A 20,572-nucleotide genomic window follows, 5' to 3' on the forward strand; every position below is an offset into this window, starting at 1 on the left:
AAAAAACTTCAGCTCGGCAACAGTTTCTTTTTGCTTTTCATGTAGGATTTATGCCACAGAGTTCTTATTATAAATGTCGCAGGAGCATAACCGATGAAACCGAAATATGCACAAAACGGTCATATTAAATGAAGCAACGATCGTATTATAAAACTTTAGACATGATTCATTGCTTCTGTGGTATCGAGCAACCACAACTAGCGCTTGTGTTACTACGTAATGAACGGCGAGTAAATGTAGTGGGTCAAACAGAAATGTCTTAGTGCGGCTGCTTATAAATTTTGTGTTGATCTGTGATTTATCCCCTAACTTACGTAATAGTAGTTTTACTTAATTTAATTAAAATTCAATCTTTTTAATAAAAATAAATGCAATACGAGTAATGCTGCTTTCATTTATTAAACGCTAAACACAGCACACATAAAGTTTATTCTTTTGTCGAGGCCATTTGTGACTGAAATTAAAAAGATAAGTTTCTACACAAAAAAAAAACAAATAATTGCTGGCCATGACCCTGGTGTGACGTCAACCAAAACGTCACATTTTAAATTAGGAATCTCAGTTAGACAATATGTCGCACATTAGAAATTGTACAAAATAGTGAAACATCAAAATTTCTAACGTTTTCTTTTGCTATATTTCCGAGATTTGTGTAAAAACAACATAGGGTTTCTATTATAAATCGCTTCGCCTACTATGGCGACTACTGCGAAACTACAAAAAGATAAACCTCGTAAGTTGAAAGCACTGTTCTATATTATATAGATTTGTTGTGATCGTAAGTACCTAGATACTTTGAACCGCTGAGTGTACAAAAATAATAATTTCGGTCACCGAATGGTATGGTGTGGTTACACTTTCGCCATCTATTGTCGTGTCGCCGAAATGTACAGTCATGAGCAATATAATGTACCCACTTTAGGACTCTGTCGCAGTAACATATTGAGACTTACAGACTTACAGTTCAATTTGTCAAAATAGTTAATGTGACATGGTACCAAAGTGTAGGTATACATATTAATGCTCGTGACGGCATATAGCGAGGGTCCTTAAGGGCGTAAGTTTGTGTACCTATAAACTGTCTGTGGTGCCTGCTAGACGCTCCCCGGTTGACGCCCCGGCCGACGGCCGCGTCGGCGGCGCGTGCGGCCCGCAATGCCACCAACCGCAACCTCAATCTGCAGCCGTCCTTCAGGCAATCGCCTGTTCGTAACACCGCTTCTCCTAACGCTAAGGTAAATGTCTTCACAGAGTATGTTGCTTATGACTGTTTTGTATTTTTTTTATATTATTTTTTTAAGGGTCCGGCCGTAACTTGGCGTTGTATCGCCTTCCTATTAGGTCCCTTTTTGTTTTAAGTCTTACATTTCAAATACCTATGTTCAAGTTTTAATAGGTATTCCAAGATGTAAGCATGCATTCAACTCGTCGTCGTGGTATTTTTACTTAGTTTTTTTACGCTTTTATTTATTACAGAACAAGAGCCCGCAGCCACGGCCTACACCTAAGATCGAAGTAATGGCTGATGTAAAGGTACTCGCACGTTTCAACATTAACCTGGATTGCATTTTATTCAGTACACACGAAGGTAGTACCTACTTAAAAACTGTTTCTCAATTTCAGCATACCCACCCTCCTGAGAATGAAGTGATAGATAACACTGTGAGTAGCCCACAAAACCCTTTTATTTTCTGAAATATAATAATAGCAATTGTGACGAAATAAAAATGTGCTCGTATTTTTTTACCAGGCGTCACCCAAATATGAAGGGACGTTACCTGAAGACGCTGGGGACAATAATAACAACAACTTATCAAACATGACCATCGAGGAGACTTCAGAGCCGCCTAATGTGAATGACCAGGATGACCTTGAGTCATTTACTAACGACTCTTTCGGTACGCTAGTATTTGCTTTCGTTTCTCTGTTTACTTGGTGAACATATTTCTAACCGATTTCAAAAAAGGAAGTTATCAGTTTTTCAATGCATATATCAGAAACTGAAGTTCAACCGGCTTTTTATCTATACATTGTATTTAGAAGATTTTGAAGTCGACTTTTTTTATTACTTTTTTGACAATCAGTCTTTCCCTCAGATGTCAAGAATAGTGAACACAACGTGCAAGACAGTGACGTCAGAGACATTGAAGATCAAGGTACATAATACCTAATTTTGAGCTTAAACAGCTGTAGGTAGGTAGATACGTTGGTTCGGTGTTTCATGATTCATTTTGTATATATAAATATGTAATAAATAACCTATTTCATTTAAGTGCTGTTTTCACAAGCACAGTTGACTCGACCATTATAGACGGTGATACGGCTCACCACCTATCACGTTGATCTAACAGAAAGCTCGGTGAGTCGTGGATACTTAGTTTATCTTGCGATAGGTGTACCTCTGCCAACCTTTAATTTATCTGTAAATATCCAATTATTCAAATTCAAATTCAAATTCAAAAATATCTTTATTCAGTAGGTAACATAGTTACACTTTGAATCGTCAATTTTACATAACGAACGTCTCATCCGCCTAAAACTACTGCAGCTTCTCACAACCTGTATAGCCGGGGAAAAGAAGCTGCAAGAAAAACCTCGGCACAGGGCCCTAGACGTTCTTTAAAAAAATAAAAATAAACATAAAACATAAAATATTGGTATACAATTGAGTAATTTAGCTGCCTAATATCAGTATTTTATCTGTAAATAACCTATAGCCACTCACTGCTAACAATAAGCCTCTTGGATAATTCTCGACATTCTTTCCGGTCCTGTGCATCAACCATAGTTCTTCGGTATAGGTTCATGGTCTGCCGCGAACTCGGAACCCATATCTTGACCACCATTCCTTCGCCGTGTTCATCAGTTATCGTTTCCATACAGATTTAACAATATGCCGAAGTCGTCCCGAGACGCCGTCGCCGAGCAGCCGTCCTCTAACACCAAGAAGCGTGCAGTCTAGCCGGCCGCAGACGCCGCACCAGCCTACAAGACCATCCACTCCCGCGCACCCTGCGCAGCGCAAGACCACCACCCCCACCAGCCGGCCCAACACCCCTCAGAAAACCTACCCCCCACCCACGCGCCCACAAACCCCCTCGGCTCTCCCAGTCCCCACCCCCACGAGAGTCCACACACCCAATATCGCTCCACCACCAGCTCTCAAAGAAGAAGAAGACATTAAAACACTGTTCAATACGAAACAGCGGCAATTTAATCGTATGAAGAGGGAACTGGATATGAAACAAGTAATTAATGTTATCTACCGTAGAAAGAGATGGGTTTATAGATATAAAATCTATTCAAGTTGACTCGTATTTGGCTCACCCCGGCTTAACAAGAGCTGCGGATTCAAATCACTTGAGTCAGAATTTAAGAAACTTTTTTTGTAAAGCTACCGTCAGACAAGCTGCGCCGCAGTAACCGCACGCAGTCACTATATTCAACTTCATGCAGTTGTAAATTCGACTTTATGTGGTCATGTGCAGTCGATGTTAACTGCATGCAGTCTATTGCACGACTGCAGCCGACCGCGCGAAGATGATATCACGACTGCAAGCGTTTCCTGAGCTGAAGTCCGTCTGATGGGAAACTAACTTGACTTACTTATCTAATAATAACGGACTTAGTACTCGAATTCATTTTCAGCAAGCAATATTGGAAGTTTTCGATGGTTTGCGCAATCTAAACAAACGCATGAGTCAAGAGGGCGATGGCTGTGCGGAAGGTATTCAGATCCAGGAGTTAGTGGTGTTCAACGTTGGCGACTGGTCGTCGGAGGAGATAGCTCAGCTATGTCGAGACGCCACCGCTACCTCTTTCGAAAACAATTCACTCGAAGTCTTCAAAAATGTTGAACAAATTGGTATGTATGTTCTGCATGTTTCATAGTCATCATCCTCTTGTCATTTATTCCACTATAGGTGGGGTCGGCACAAAGTGTTTTCTTACATTTATCAAATCAAATCAAAATCAAATCAAATATACTTTATTGCACACAACATACAAAACAAATTAACACAGATGATGATAGATAAAGATGATTTATCTCTGCCAATGTCACCTTTCACACACATATCCCTCTACACGCAATACATCCACACTTTTTTGTGTCGTCCCCAGTTTGTCCCCAACCCACATTCTTTCCTCCCCCACCGATTTCCTCATAGTTCATGCTTGAAACTCCTGCTTTTCAAATTTAAATATTGTTTTTTGCATTTTAAATCTTTTCGTTGCAAACCGCAGATGAAAACTCTCTAGCAGAGTTAGGTGCGAAAGTTTCGAAGGTTCCTTCAAAGTTTGCCGATCTATGTATCCAGGCGTTCACGGCGCGTCAAGAGCTCATTGACTGGGTTAAGGAACTTGTTGGAGAAATGGTGATTAGCCGTTATTTTCATCTTGATACTTGCTTGAAGTAAGATTTGTAACTTTATAACAAATTGCCGTTGTAAATAGGAGGATGGGCGCGGTGAGTCGTTGGATCGGATTGCCCGATATAACGATCAAGGGCTTGAGCTGTGTGAAGCATTACGCGAGTTGAAGTCTTGTGCAGATGATGCTGTAGATACCGTCACGGAAGTTTCAAGGTTTTAAATATTTGCAAACATTTACATATTATATTATGAAAGTAGTTCATAGTTCAACATTTTAATCATTATCTGCCAATCCACCAGACGTGCCTGTCAAGAGCGAAGCACATTGATATCCGTTGGCGAAACTTTGGTGCGCGAAATAGCGCGCCTTCGAGAAGACCTAGAAGCACGCGCTGTTATTGTCAACGAAATGAGGGGAATTCGTGCAGAAACTGAAACTGCTAAATCATTAGAGGTACTTGACCTACTTTTTATCCTTCAACTGAAGTTTTCATCCCTTATTGTAACATCTAAATTACTCTCTATAAATTAGGAGACACGACATCAATTAGAAGAAGAACGCGTTGCTCGATTAGCTACGAAAGAAAAGCTAGCGACGGCTGAGTCCCAACTCCGCCAAACGCGCATTCGTGTATCTAAAATGGATCGACAACTGCGTGAAGCTGAAGCCAGTATTGCTAGTCTCACTGGCACCGTCAAGTCTCTTGAAGATCAGGTATTTATTGCTATGTATTTGTTACTTTGTTATAATGAATGCCTACGCACACACAACATCGTCATCATCCGGTTTTCACAAAACCCGTTTACCTAACCTGAAGTTTAAACAAAATCTCTTAAAACTCTCTGACCTGCCAACCCGAAAGGAAAAACCAACTCAATTGCAGGTCACATACCACCAAAAACTCATTCCTCGAGTATGTAGGTTTACTCAACAATGTTTTCCTTCACCACGTATGAATTCGAAATCAAATAAAAATCACTGATTTAGCTCCGTGCTCCGTTTTCAACAGCAAATCTCTATTCGAAAGTATTGTCATTAAATTTCAGAGCCGCCTACGAGAAGTACACTTAGAAGCTCGTGCGAGGAAGTTAAAAGAGTCCTTAAAGACTGGTGAAGTCGCCAGTAATCAGATAGCTCAACAGCGTGACATGCTTCAGGCAGAGTATGTCAATTTTGATACCATAATTAAAACTTGATCACTGTTGAAGTGTACCTATATCTTATGAAATTACTTATTTCAGAGTGCAAACTCTAAAAGAGCAAATAGAAACAGCGACCGCCCAACACAAAGCAGCTATACAGGAACTGAACAAAGAAATAAAAGAATTAAAAACAGCCCTAGAAGAGCAACGAAAAGTAACACAAAATGAAATGGAAGTACGAAAGGCTCTTGAAGAAAGTTTAGCGGAAAGTCATAACATCATGGAAGATCTTAAAGCGAAAAACACTGAGCTTGAAAACAGTAGGCCTAATCCAGGTAAAATATGCAATAGGGTAGTTACTTTTTACTACCTAAACGTCAAAACACGAAATTAGTATAGAATTTGTATGAAAAAGCAACCTGTGAAAACAAATAGAAAAACGTGATAGAATGTTGCACTTACTATTACATTTCTCATTATTAACATTCATAAATAAGTTAAATAGAAAAAAGAAATTGTTTTGCGTTATTTTAGATCAGTCTTTATTCAGTAACACCCCCCAATTATTATATTTGCTTTATTGGTTTGTTGTAGAACTTCCAACCGAAAGAGAAATGGATTTGTGGGCGGAGTTGCAAGCCACTAAGGATACGCTACGGATGACAGAGGACGAAGTAACAGCATGCAAACGGGAGAAAGTCCGGTTCTTGGAAACTCTTACAAAAATATCTGTGATTATTTGCTTTTTAACTATAATACCAATTAAAATAACGTGGAATAATTGCATGACGATACAACTCTTTCTTTTCAGTCATATATTCCACAAAGCTTTCTAAATTCACCAGCAGTAAACTCTGTACTTGAACAGAATTAAGTGAAGCAAATGTGCGTTTCAGGAATCGGAGAACAAAGTAGGCATGCAACAGAAGCTGGCTGCCGAGCTTCTGAGCAAGGAGGAAATAATAGGCAAGATGCAGATACAGATAAGAGAACTAACCAAAAACATAAAACTGAAGTGGGTAACTGCGTGACTTTTCTGAGTCCTTTCAGACAGAAAGCTGTTATTACACTTCCAAGAATTCCGCATTCGCAAATAACTACAACGTAGCAAAGTGACCGCTTTCTATCTGATATCGGACCCTTAGCAGATAAATTATTCCCATATACGTCGCTAAGATATCTTATGCGTATATTTCTAGCGAGCAGAAGGTGATCCAGTATGAACAGTACGTCCGCGACTTGCAAGCGCACAATCGAGCAGTGGCCAACTGTCAAGTGGCTCCAAATGGAATCAGCTACCAGGACTTGCAGCAGGAGGTAGGTTGTTTAAAGTTGGTAGTAAGGTTGTAGAAGTTTGTAGAACATCGGTGGAATTGAGCAGCTTCTTGCGTCGCTTCTTCTTCTCTTCCATAATACTTTCCGTAGTGGTGGTAGATTATTGATTGAAGATTGGTCCCACTTAAGCGACATTCATCGATCGAGATGGTGTACCCGGAAATATCGGACTATATCGAACGACGTCACCAGTCTTCGCCCGACGTCTAGATACTTCTCTTTCCAATCATACTTATTGCAAAGTCGCAAGATTAGATGTCGAGCGAAACTTCGTCGCGGGCGAGACTCATATAATTTAACACTGGATAAATGTTGCCTAGTGAAGACGCGGCTTTGGAGTATTGTAGGATACAACGAAATAGAACCTTTCATTACTTAACTAGACACATAGATTTAACTTCCCAATCGACGTTCCCCAAACACACGATAGATGGCGTTGTTCACTTTTATCTAATTTCTCGTTGCTGGGGTGCTTACACAATTTTTCAAAAATGTTATTTAATGGCAGAGGCATAATATAAAACTTGATATTAGTATCACATTATGTATAGAATGATGTTGCTACCTATATTGCTTCTCTGTATTTTTATCAGAATAGTAATGGCTGGAAGTTGTAATTGTAGGTACCTTGGTGTAATAAAAGGGGTCACCGAAAACAAAGATAAAAGATGCACGTGTCTGTTATCCGTGAAATTAGAAGTTTAAACGAAGAAACTTAACAACGCCATCTATCGTATTTTTGGGGAACGCCGATTGGAAAGTCCCTCATTGGACGTCAATTCAACAGATCATGAATCTAAGGATGAGTTTGCTCGAAGCAGTCCACCGCAACGAAGAGCTTTCCGAAATTCTGGCGCAAAAGGAGCAGCAACTTGAACAGCAAGACAAGACGTCACGTGCCCAGGCAAGGGTCATCAAGGTTCCGGAGTTCCTATACTATGTCAAATTAGTCAATTTGGCCAAGTAAATATTATTACTTTTAATATTTGAAATTGTCGGGCTATACAGGTACGGGAGGAACTGATCAACATGCTAAAGAATAAGGAAACTGAGCAGAGCCGAGAGCTATCAGCCCTGCAACAAGACCTTGAGCATCGTATGAAAATAGTAGACGAAGTGAGACAAATATTTATTCTATTTTATTATTTTTTTACTTACGGGTATTTTTTTTTATGTTTTCTTTCGGCCATATTCAAAATTATTTTCATGCATGATGGGGCTTTTCTTTGAAAGCAAAGGCTTTGAAAGCATATTGATACTATTTTACCTAAAAATATATTTACAGGTGAATAAGCAAATAGCTGCGAAAGCTGAAGAGATTCAAGAGTTGTTTGCAACGTTGGAGAACAAACAGCAACAGATCCACCGACTGGAGAAGATTGTGCTAGCATTGGAGGAGCAACAGCGGCGCGCGCAGGTGCAACGCACGCGCCACGAGAAGAAAATCGCCGCTCTCGAGCACGAGCTCGCAGCTGGAAACCGGCGAGAACGGTTGCACATCTTCACCCTTTCGAGATCCCTAAAATATCTTTGCACCTTTTTGAAAACCTTATTTGCGAAATTTTGTGAGTTGTCAAGGTAATTTTAATGGCGTTATTATCTTTGTTTCAGAAAATTCATTTTCTTCTAATTCAGTATGAAGCTAATATTGTGGAAGTGGAAATCAAAATTTTGTGAAGTAATTATACTTTGTTTCGGTATTTTTGGTCAATAAAGCATTTTTTATAAAGATTTAGTACTGTTTTATTTTACTATATATATAATAATACCAATCTTTCAACAACGGCGACGATGCCGATGCAAAGTTTAACTACTTTTTAGCACAGTAAATAATACTGCTGTATTAGGCTTAAGTAAAATTAATCGATATTAGATTAGCACTTTAGCACTTGTTTGACTAGGCAGTATGGGCTCATGATTTTAACCTGTTCCTTTAAAAAGGTAAAAGAAAAAAAAACTTGCTTGACAGATGTCTTTCTGACTGACTGACATTTAAAAAAAGGGCGGGAACCTTCGAACAAGTTAGGCGGGATTTTTTAAGCTCTCGATTTTAATTTCAATTTTATTTCCAAATTTTGTAGATATTTGCATAATTTGTACATAATTATTTAGTTTAAGTTATTGTGTAAATAGTTATTTCATATCTGAATGTAAATATTTATCGTTTGGTAAGTTTTTATAAAAAACCGTAGCAGAGGCGGTCCGCTAAGGACCCGCGCGGCGGGCAAGATGCCTGGCCAGCCGGCAAAGCGGAAGTATTCGGCAACAAAAGGAGGCAAGCAGCAGCCCCAGTCTCGGGATGAACCAGGTGAGGTTGTTGAGCCCGAGTCTTCTGACTCGGACGTTACCGACCCGCCAAGGATCATGGACACGGAGATTGAAGAAGACAAATATGCTCCATACCGAGTGACTGATTATAGTCGCCGGTATCCAGAAGATAGCGCAGCAGGTTATGAATTTGTTGTATTTATCGAAAGTAGCACTGAACAACCGATTGGGACACGAGATATGATGAATTTAAGCACTTGTTTCACCAGAGTAGTCAAAGGCATTAAATATCTCAAAAAAATAAATAAATTTAAAATTGGCGTAGTCTTTGATCGCCCAAATTTAGCAAATGCTTTTTTGGATAACTCTACATTCTTGAGAGACCAAAATTTAAAAGCGACGATACCTGCTGGTACCACTGAAATGACTGGCGTTATCAACTCAGTGCCTACCAGTATGACAAACAAAAAAATATTTAACGAACTGGGTCTAGGTACAAATTGTAAAAAAGTAATCTGTGTACGACGAATTATGAGAAGGGAGAAAGTTGGAGAGTCGTTCCAACTACAACCCACCCAATCGGTCGCAATTACATTTTCAGCGTCGACTTCTTTGCCAGACTATGTTTTTATTAAAATGTGGAGGTTCCCTGTTTTACCCTACATCCCCCCGGTAAAACAGTGTTTCAGATGTTTAAGATATGGTCATTTGGGAAAATTCTGTAAAAACTCTGAAAGATGTTCAATTTGTGGTGACCAGCACAATTTTAAATCGTGCACCTCTTCATCAGACAAAGCTATCTGTGTCCACTGTCAGGGAAATCACTTGTCTATTTCGGGGCAATGTCCTATAAAGAAACAAAAAATAATTGAAAATAAAAATAAAGTTATGCCGACACCTTTTTCAGATTTATTCAGCAATAAAAATAAACACTTTCCATCACTCAGCAAAACAGAAAACAGTCAGGAATTAATAAATTTAATTCTATCTAATAAAAACGCATTAACTTTGCTCACAGAATCTATAATAAAAGTTATTACATTAAACAAAGTAAACAACACAAGTATTAGCTCTCAAATGATAACAGACACAATAAAAGAAACTATTCAGCATAAAAATAAAAATTCTTCAAATTCTCAGCCCAAACAATAAATATAATGCAGTGGAACGCACAGAGTTTGTTAAGTAATAGACATGAATTTGAAAAATTTCTCTTTGATAATAAAATACATATATCTATTATTAGTGAAACTTGGTTTAAATCTTGTACAATTTTTAATATTAAAGGGTACTCCACTGTCCGTAATGATTGCGGCAATGACCACAATGGAGTAGCCACTCTAATTCATAAAAGTCTAGTATTTCGTAAATTAGACACTTTCTTTGATGACTCACTACAAAACGTTGTAGTTCAGGTTCAAATTGATCAAAAATACATATCTATCGCTAGTTTTTACAGTCCAGGTAATTGTAACCCTACCTTTAATAAAGGTAGATTTGACAATTTGATTCGTAGTATTCCAAAACCGTTGATTATAGCAGGCGATTTCAATGCACATCACACCATTTGGGGGTGTGGTAGTATTGATACACGAGGCAGAAGCGTCTTGGACTCCATGGATGAGAATGACTTGGTTCTCTTGAATGACGGACGTGCAACGACAACAGGTACCCTTAGTTGGCGGCCAAATGGCCTTGATTTAACATTGGTTTCCTCATCACTGGCCTTGTCATGTGAATGGCAGGTCATGTCAGATCCCTTAGGTGGTAGCTATCATCTACCCACTTTGACGAAGTATTGTTTTACATCTTCTCCTTCAGTTGCTACAGACTCTTCGGCGAACATCCCGCCTCACGCCAACCTGAAAATGGTAGATTGGGAGCTATATGAGAAACGTGTAAATGAGTTGTTATCCGAATTTCAAATTGATGTTTGTAATTTAATTGAGAGCTATAACAATTTCTGCAATATCATCATTTCTACTATAAATGAATGTGTAGTATGTTCAAGGTCTGGCAGTACTACCAAAGTTAATTCACCCTCAACTTCTCATAATAATAAACATAGAACTAAAAATCGAATCCCTCTAATCTGGTGGAACGAAAAATGTACTAAAACTGTAAATAATTGTAAACAAGCATATTTAGAATTTAAATTAAATCCTTGTGTCGATACTTTTATTAACTTCAAGCGAGCGCAAGCCCTTAAAAAACGCACATTAAAGCAGGAACGTAAATCGTCATGGGAAAATTTTTGTATATCTATTTCCAGACTAACACCAATGAAACTAATTTGGTCTAAAACTAGGAAATTTAATAAAACCTTTTCAACACACAGTGAGTTTTCTAGTCAAGCCTGGGTATTTCAGTTTTTGCGCAAGTATACTCCTGACACAGCTGAAAAATTGTCTGACAACAATCACTTTAATATATTATTAAGTTCCACGAATTCTTTTCTGGCAACAGTCTTTTCTATTGAAGAATTAAAATCAGCCTTAAGATCTCGTAAGGATACAGCATGTGGCCTGGATTGGGTGTCATACAAAATGCTTAAATTACTAAATCCATCCAGTATGTTATTATTCTTGAATTTACTAAATTATCTGTGGCAAAACGGCTTAATCCCTGAACAATGGAAGACAGATTGTATAGTGCCTATTTTAAAACCAGGAAAGGATAGTAGCCATGCTGATTCATATCGTCCTATAACACTAAGTTCTTGTGTTGGTAAAATAGCTGAACAACTGATTAAACAGCGTTTGGAATTCTTCATTGAAAGCAATAGTATCTTACCAGCTAATCAATTTGGCTTTCGTCGAGGGCGGTCGGCGCGGGAAAGCCTGAGTCACTTTTGTCTGGATGTCCGTGATGCTCTGTCTCGTGATCAGATTTTGGGTTGTATTTTCTTCGATGTTGTTGGCGCTTTTAATAATGTTAATTTGGATATTTTAACAACTGTTCTGTCTTCATTGCAGCTGCCTGGAAAAATAATTAATTGGATATTTAATTTCTTGCATGGTCGAAAAATCTTTATTAAACATGATAATCAGTTAATTGGTCCTAGAAATTCCTTCAAAGGAGTATCTCAAGGTGGGATTTTAAGCCCATTGTTGTTCATACTGTATATTCATAAATTAAATTTAGTTTTAGGCAGTGAAACTCAAAATTTACAATTTGCTGATGACTTGGCTGTGTATTGTTCTGGTACTGAGTTGCCTGATATTCTAGGGAAACTTAATGCTGCTCTCTTAAACTTGCAGACTTATTTTGAAAGTCTTGGTTTAGAGATCAGCACTGACAAAAGTAAAGTAGTTATCTTTTCTAAAAAAATGGTTAAAACGTCAAGTGTTAAACTTTATTATAATAATAGATTGCTGCCTGTTGATAATACAGTTAAGTTTTTGGGTGTTTTATTTCAGCATAATTTTAAGTTTGAAAAATATGTCGATTGCTTAACAACTCGTGCATCCAAATCCTGTAATATATTAAAATCTTTAACTGGTACCTACTGGGGTGCAGATCCCAAAATTTTATTGATTCTTTATAAATCTATTGTAAGGAGTCATTTTGAATATGCTTTTTTTTGCTTTTCTAGTGTAAATAAATTTGTTGAAAAATTAGAAAAGATCCAGAATCGTTGTTTACGAATTATTCTTGGTGCAATGTGCTCCACCCCCATCATATCGATGCAGGTGGAATGTAATGTACCTCCTTTGTTAAGCAGGTTCAAATATCTCATCTTTAAGTTTCTATTGAAAATTTCTTCTATTAAAAATCATCCTTTGCTTCTGAAGTTGCAGTCTTCTTCCTCAAGAATTAGTAGCTCATATTTTGGTTCCCTTGGGCAGCTTCTGCCTGAAATTATAAATTTACAAAAAGATTTTAATTTGTATTCAAGTTCTTTATGGCCTTGCTATGAGAACTCTTTTGATTCTAAATTCTTTCCAATGAAAATTGATATAAATTCATCTTTGAAATGTAAGGAAGAGGTATATTCTTTTTTGAATGGTTGGTCTGATCATCATCAGGTTTATACTGACGGTGCCAAAAATAGCAAATCTGTTTCTGCTGCAATTTATGATGCCCATGCTAAGGGGGGACATGGGTATAAACTGCCTTCATTTGTCAGTAGCTATACAGCTGAATGTTTGGCTATTCTAATAGCTTTAGATTATATTGAGTCTCAGGATGGCAACAAGTGGCTAATAGTTTCAGATTGTATGAGTGTTCTTCAAGCTCTTAATAATCCCAACCTTACTAGTAATACCAACTACATAATCTATGACATAAGGGAAAAATATAAAAATCTGTCAATAAACAATAAAAATATAATATTGACTTGGACACCGTCACACATTGGTGTGGTTGGTAATGAGCAAGCAGACTTTCTTGCCAGATCCATAACAAATAGTTCCCAGTCTCACCCCATTAAAAATGTTTTAGTTCCTGATTCTGACATCGTAGCTATTGTCAGGACAAAGTTGAAAAATGAATTTAATGAAACATGGCAGGAAATTATTCAAACTAAAGGCAAATGGTATGCCGAAATTAATAATAGTTTATCAACACCATGGTTTACAAAAGGTACTCTGTACCCCGGTAGAAAATTTTATTCAATTATATGTCGTCTTAGACTAGGACATTGCCGTTTTAATGCCCACTTAAATAGAATCAAAATTCTCACATCACCTACTTGTGATTTCTGTAACTCTGCTGATCAGACTTTGCAACATCTTTTCTTTGATTGCAGTAGTTTCACTCTTCCCAGATTGCTTCTCATAGACCGCCTCCTGAACATATATCGTACAGCTGAAGAAATCCCGCTCTCCCTTCAGCAACTTCTCAAAAACAGGGACTGTTATAAGCCCCTCTATGAATTTGTTTTAGCAACTTTTGGAGATATTTGATTGTCTAAACATTCTTTCTTTCTTTTTGATTATTGCTTTGAAATACCTTGAATTTGAATATATTTGTGTTCTTTTTTACGTTTTGACTTTCTTTTCTTTTGTGTATCTTTTGTTTTTGTTTCAATGTTGTGTTGACAGATGTCAACCGACATACGTTTTGTTTTGTTTTAGTGTTTTAGTCTTGGATTTTACCCTTTGCCTTTCTTGATTACTTGTAGTTGTTATTGACTTATGATTTTGTGACTTGGCTTCGGCCTTAATTTTGAAAACAAACTAAGACTTGGCTTCGGCCTTAATTTGGAAAACAATATAAGACATGGTTTCGGCCTTAATTTTGAAAACAAACTAAGACTTGGCTTCGGCCTTAATTTTGAAGACAAACTAAGACTTGGCTTCGGCCTTAATTTTGAAAACAATATAAGACTTGGCTTCGGCCTTAATTTGAAAACAATATAAGACTTGGCTTCGGCCTTAATTTTGAAAACAATTAAAGACTTGGCTTCGGCCTTAATTTGAAAACAAACTAAGACTTGGCTTCGGCCTTAATTTGAAAATAATATAAGACTTGGCTTCGGCCTTAATTTTTAAAACAAACTAAGACATGGCTTCGGCCTTAATTCTGAAATCAAACTAAGAATTGGCTTCGGCCTTAATTTTGTAAAAATACGCCAGACTTGGTTTAAACCTTCTATGAATTTTATAACTAAAAATATATAAATAAATATAACACATGACTTGGCTGTATGGGCTATGATCCCTTTGCCTGTCCTACGGACAAAATAACCAAAAAAAAAAAAAAAAAATGACTGACATTTAATGGTGGACGTAAATAACGTTGTACCAGCGTCGTACGGTTTTATTAATTTCTATATAATATTTCGTGCTATTTGTGAGTTGTAAACAAACTTAAAATGTCGGAAAGAAAAGTATTAAACGTAAGTATACTTCAAAATAAATTGGGCGCTTGCGAAACATGACGCAACCTCGAGTATTTAGGGTTTAGAGTTTAAGCAATCGATTTTGGATATTGTTGGGCTTTTTTTTCATCAATATTCAAGGATGTTGTATACTTTTACAGAAATACTATCCCCCGGACTTCGATCCATCGAAGATTCCGCGCATGAAATTGGCGAAAAATCGTCAATATACTGTTCGTCTTATGGCGCCTTTCAACATGCGATGTGCAACCTGTGGAGAGTACATTTACAAGGGGAAGAAGTTCAACGCGAGGAAGGAGGACGTCGAGAACGAGGACTATCTGGGTATAAGGATTTACAGGTTTTATATCAAAGTAAGTACATAAAGTGGTCAGAGTGTAATGGGGCACTATGAGTTCGGACAAAAAATTCAGTCGTAGCTCCATACAAAATCGATCATATTTTTTCCAAAAGTCCCAACTCATATTGCACACTTAGGTACACGTAACCCATAAAATAGTAAAGTACCTAACTCAATATTTTATTTATATTTACTTTGCAAGCAAATGTACAATTGCCTTGAACGGGTATATTATACATAGTAGCAGATCGTGAATTTAGAGTCTCAGAAAGTAATAACACTAATAGATCATTTGAACTAAACAAAACCTAATTTACTCTTTTTATTTCTCTTTTGTTTTGCATTTCCTGTGTATGTCATAAAGCCCTTGTTATATTATGTAAATCTTGGATTTTTAAAATTAGAATGCTTGAATGTGTAAGTGGGGTGTGTACTAGGTTAATGTGACCCATATAAACCACATAACCATGTGATACTGTGGTCAACTAATTATGTCTGATGTGATCAATCTATACAAAATAATTAAAAAATAACAATAAATAATATAAATTGTGTTTTTACATTTGCTGTTTGTATTTTCTGGGCAAGTAATTAATGCCTTCGTGGCAAATCTATAATAAGTCACGTTAAAAAAACACCTACAACTTTAATAATAATACTAAAAAAATGAATGTTATAGTATGGTTTAATTCATTTTCAGTGCACGAGATGCCTCCAGGAGATATCATTTAAGACGGACCCGAAGAACACAGACTATGAGATTGAGGCCGGTGCTACGAGGAACTTCATGGCCCTGAAGCTGGCCGAGGAACAAGCTAAGAGGGAAGAAGACGAGCAGAAAGAGGAGGAGGCTAATAACCCCATGAAATTACTTGGTTTGTGTGTCCATTGAATTATTACTGTTGATGTGATTCTGAGTTAACATCAAGTGGAATTTTCCATCCAAAAGTCATGAAAATATTAGTTTTAAATTATTTTCAATACAATACTTTTGTGGCGGATAATTCCAACTTAAATCAGAATCATTAGGTGGGTCACCCCTCTCAGTGTTTAGTATGGTGTCATTAAAGCCCTGTAATATACATTGCGGCCTTTTGCTATTCACAGCTGCCAAAGCAGTATATATGTCACATTTGAAAGAATACATATAATAGGATAGTTAGCCTACAAAAATTAAAGAAGACTTGAACTTTACAATATGTGTACTGTTGAAAAAAATTAATTGGCTCTCGATGGATAGTTGAGTTAAATGTGATCTTTTATGAAACAAAAATCATAATTAAAATTGTCATCATCAACAATCAATCATAGTAATATTTGTAATACTTTTTTTTTTATTTGGGTCAACCAACAACAATACAATATGGTTTACTAATTAATATTACAATATTTGTCTTGTTGTACCACCAGCAGCGTTGACCGCATTTTACTATACATAAAGAGGAAGCAGATTGAACCTCACAATATTGTTATGTAAAATATATATTTTTTTTTATTTTTTAATAAAATAAAATAAATTTATTTCAGGCATATAACCTAGATTTGCATTATAAATTTTAATAGAACATGTCAAATAAAGAAATATAACTACATTAAAAAAATATAAAATTAAAAGTTATTGAAATAAAAATAATTATTATATAACATTTTTCATCAGTCAGTCCATAACAGTTAAGCTTAGGTATTCTTATAATAGTATCATGCACAGCCCAAACAATAGGGCTTATCGAGGAGTCTGGCTGTTTATAACATAAATGCCAGTGACTCCATTGTCAACGAACATACCAGTCGTGCTACACCTCCATGTTCACTGAGGGAAGGTTTTTAGGTATCAAGCAAACTTTTTCATCAACTCATATATATAACTTACCAAGTACTAAGTAAAACGGGGAGCGCCGGTTCCACGTCCGATACCGAATTTATACGAACGAGTTATTAATTAAAACACGTAATAACGGGTTCTTACAGCATTTAAATCAGGGATATGAGACTCATCACTCCGGGATATGGGAGTTATTAATTTGTCTTAAGTGCGGTTTTCACTAGTACTATTGGCTCGACCATTATAGAGGACGATACGATTCACTATCTAATGTTGGTCTAAAAGATAGCTCGGTGAGGCGTGGGTTAGGTCATCTTGCGATGGATGTACCTCTGACTACCCCATTGAGATATAGTCGTGTATATGTTAACTTACCAAGTGTTATACCGCGTTACAGAGTACAGAACAGAACAATCGAGACAAGAGATAGAACTACTGGAGAGCTTGGAGGAGTTGAAGGAGTTGAACCGTCGGCAGCAGGCGGTGGACTATGAAGGGATGTTGAAACAGTACCAGCCGGAGACAGCAGACGAACGGAAGGCCAGGGAGGAGAAGGAAGACAACGAGTTTATTAAGTGAGTATACATATACCGACGCGCGCGTCGATATGCGTGACGTTCCTCTCGTGTGTGTCGTTGATCAGCTTAACGTGCCTTCCGAAGCACGAATCATGTTATTTTTGTTATTTAAGAATTGTGACGGCCAAACTGATACAGCCCGCGAGATCACTGCGACCTTGTCAGATCTAGGTCACAACCTAAATCCCTACATTTAAAAATCCTCCTTTAGACCGATCCGTTCGAAGAGATCCAGCGTCTTTTTGGGAGAAAGCTCCATGACTTCCCGGGGAATTATCATGTTACTTTCGGACAATCTGGTGATCAGCCTGTAGTCGAATGCGGGTCCAGGTCCGGTTTATGAGCTCAACGCTCAACCACAGGATTTCGAAGGCCGTTTTTGAGTTTAAAAGTGCACAGATGTAGTAGTAGGAATGCACCTCATGAAATTCGAACTAACTATGCAAACCCCTGTCGTGGACCGTAAAATTTATAACACAAATACACGTAGATATAATATGTCGCCGCACCCGCCGCCGGGAAAACGCATCGCATCTCGTTTCGGGTTTGTTTTTCATATGCCGCTGTAATATTCCTAATTGTTGGAGTTCTCTATTATAAGCTGGACCACGGAGGCCGTAGCAACAATTTAAATTATACTATTTATGTGGATTCATAAAGAACTTTCAATTCACCCACTGTGGTCCTGTGGCTTCTCAAACCTGGTACCGGACTTGCACCAATGAGTTATTAATTTATCGTAATCTCGACCATTATAGACGGCGATACGGCTCACCACCTATTATGTTGGTCTTACATTTTTTCTTTGACGTGACTATTGTAGATTTGCCGCAGATGGCATTAACTACTTGGCCGGACAAATGGGGAGCGCTGAAGGCTCTCATCGGGTACAACGTTTAAGACACAGGCCTGAGGGTGCCCAGTTGGGCACGAACCTCGACTCAGGGCGTCGTCTGAGAGGAAAAATATTTGAAAGAATGAATCGACCCTAGTTGGTCGATAGCGATAAGCGCTGAATGAGGGAAATCGTCGACCACGCCGGCGGGGTCGGTATCGGGGTCCTGAAGTGTTTGGTGTCGCGAGCTGATTGGCTGCCTCTATGGCTAGAGTAATCGGGTCGTCGGGATCGTATATTACGTCCTTCGGACGCCGATACTTTTCAGTACCGTCCCTATGCGTTGGTCTTACAGAAAGCTTGGTATAAGGTGTGGGTATTTAGTCCATCTTGCGATAAACGAAGATTCTCTTCTCTTCTATAACAGCTATACTCGAATAACAGATTTCTACTCCTCGCCATCTTCTGCAACCCTTCTTCTCTTTCTTCTTCTTTTATTTTATAAAGAACTTTAATCATTGTTAATTTACTTTCAGATCAATAAAGTTCGGCAGCTCATCAACACAGAAGGTTGTTGCCGAGGAGATCATCGAGGACGTAGAAGACGAACCTCCAGCCAAAACCTCCAGGATAGAAGTGTTACCACCAAAGACCACAGATAGTAAGAAGAAGGAAACCTGGAATAGAAGTATAGGTGTGTTGACAAAGAAACCAGCACTAGCCAACCTTGTTAAGAGCAAGAAAGTAGATACGTTGAATGGAAGTGCAGAAGTGAATAAGAAAGAAGACAGTGGTAGTGTGGGTGTAAATAGTGCCACATCCAGTGTAACGTCTAGTACTAATTCAGTGACAGCCCCGGCTGCTTCAGGGCTATCACTGTTGGCGAATTATTCCGGCAGTGACAGTGACCAAAGTGAGTGAGTACTTTATAAGTTACAGGGTAGTTTCCGACTAGTCAAATCAGTTACTTTTTACAAAATGTCAAAACACGAAATTACTATTGAATTTGTTTGAAAAAGAAACCTGTGACGTCATAGAAAAACGTGACAAAATCTCGCTGTTATAATTCATAAATAAGTTAAATAGAAAAAAGAAAATGTGACTCCTTTAGATCTTTATTTAGTGATCAGAAATTCACAATTTATCTTTGACCTAGGAAACTACCCAATTACTATATTATGTATAGTGACTTTAATAGGTGTAAGATTAATATTAAGCTGTTGAATATTTTGGTGATTACAAAATACAATTTGTATAAAACTAATGCAACTTTCAATGCTCTAACGTTTCCGCACACCAGATGGCGACACTTGTGTATGGTCTGCCTGTCGTATTTCTCGTCGATAGATGGCATAATTTCTAAAGAGCCGTGGTAGCCCAGTTGGTAGAACGCTTGCCCCTCACTTTCAGGTCGCAGGATCGAATCCAGCGCAGGCCCAATGATTATCGAATTTGTTTTCAAATTCATGTTTGGATCGTAAATGATTATCACGTGCTCAGTGGTGAAGGAAAACATCGTGGTATGATATCTAACCTGTATTGGGCTGGTTTTCCCTTCGCGGGTTGGAGGATCAGATAGGCAGTCGCTTCTGTAAAAAACCGGACCTGTCAAATCTTCAGGTTAGGTAAGCGGACCCTGTGAATAACGGGATAATGCTAGGGGGATGATGAGATGGCATAATTTCTGAATATATTTATTTTCATTTAAAGTTTTTATGTAATAGAAAGCGTTGGGAGTACTCAGAGAAGTTTACTCATGAAGATGTTTAAGTATAAATTACAACAAAACCACATGACACAGGTTCTCAGATATGAACTTTTGATGCTGTTTTTTTCACTATCTAGTATTTATTTTTATTTGGGTTTAGTTTTACATTTTCCTTCTTCAACTTTGCTTTTTTTGTAGTTGAGCTTCTTTCAAGAATTTTACCTAAAACAAATTAATCAAATGACATATCTCTCGCTTCTTTCGTTCCAGGCGATATATCATAATATAGAGAATACAATCCCGACTCGAGATCGCAAATTCGAGA

At 37.7% G+C, this 20,572-nt stretch overlaps 2 protein-coding genes across 2 annotated transcripts; both read left to right on the forward strand.

The window, feature by feature from the left end:
- Positions 1–696: 696 nt before the first annotated feature.
- On the forward strand, positions 697–8,481 carry LOC126366410 (uncharacterized). The gene is made up of 20 exons (XM_050009519.1): positions 697–733; positions 1,099–1,235; positions 1,477–1,533; positions 1,751–1,898; positions 2,097–2,156; positions 2,884–3,248; positions 3,649–3,865; positions 4,246–4,376; positions 4,456–4,586; positions 4,674–4,827; positions 4,906–5,088; positions 5,421–5,536; positions 5,616–5,851; positions 6,111–6,247; positions 6,413–6,531; positions 6,716–6,833; positions 7,639–7,770; positions 7,860–7,967; positions 8,137–8,342; positions 8,463–8,481. Exons 1-20 carry the CDS (start codon positions 697–699, stop codon positions 8,479–8,481), a joined length of 2,811 nt encoding a protein of 936 aa, XP_049865476.1.
- Positions 8,482–14,828: 6,347 nt separating this feature from the next.
- On the forward strand, positions 14,829–19,803 carry LOC126366310 (splicing factor YJU2). Its single transcript, XM_050009406.1, has 5 exons — positions 14,829–14,961; positions 15,105–15,317; positions 16,005–16,179; positions 17,524–17,701; positions 19,076–19,803. The coding sequence occupies exons 1-5, from the start codon at positions 14,938–14,940 to the stop codon at positions 19,458–19,460; spliced, it is 975 nt and encodes a 324-aa protein (XP_049865363.1). The 5' UTR covers positions 14,829–14,937; the 3' UTR covers positions 19,461–19,803.
- Positions 19,804–20,572: the final 769 nt, after the last annotated feature.

The sequence above is a fragment of the Pectinophora gossypiella genome, chromosome 4, assembly GCF_024362695.1.
Source record: "Pectinophora gossypiella chromosome 4, ilPecGoss1.1, whole genome shotgun sequence".
In the NCBI taxonomy this organism is placed as follows: domain Eukaryota; kingdom Metazoa; phylum Arthropoda; class Insecta; order Lepidoptera; family Gelechiidae; genus Pectinophora; species Pectinophora gossypiella.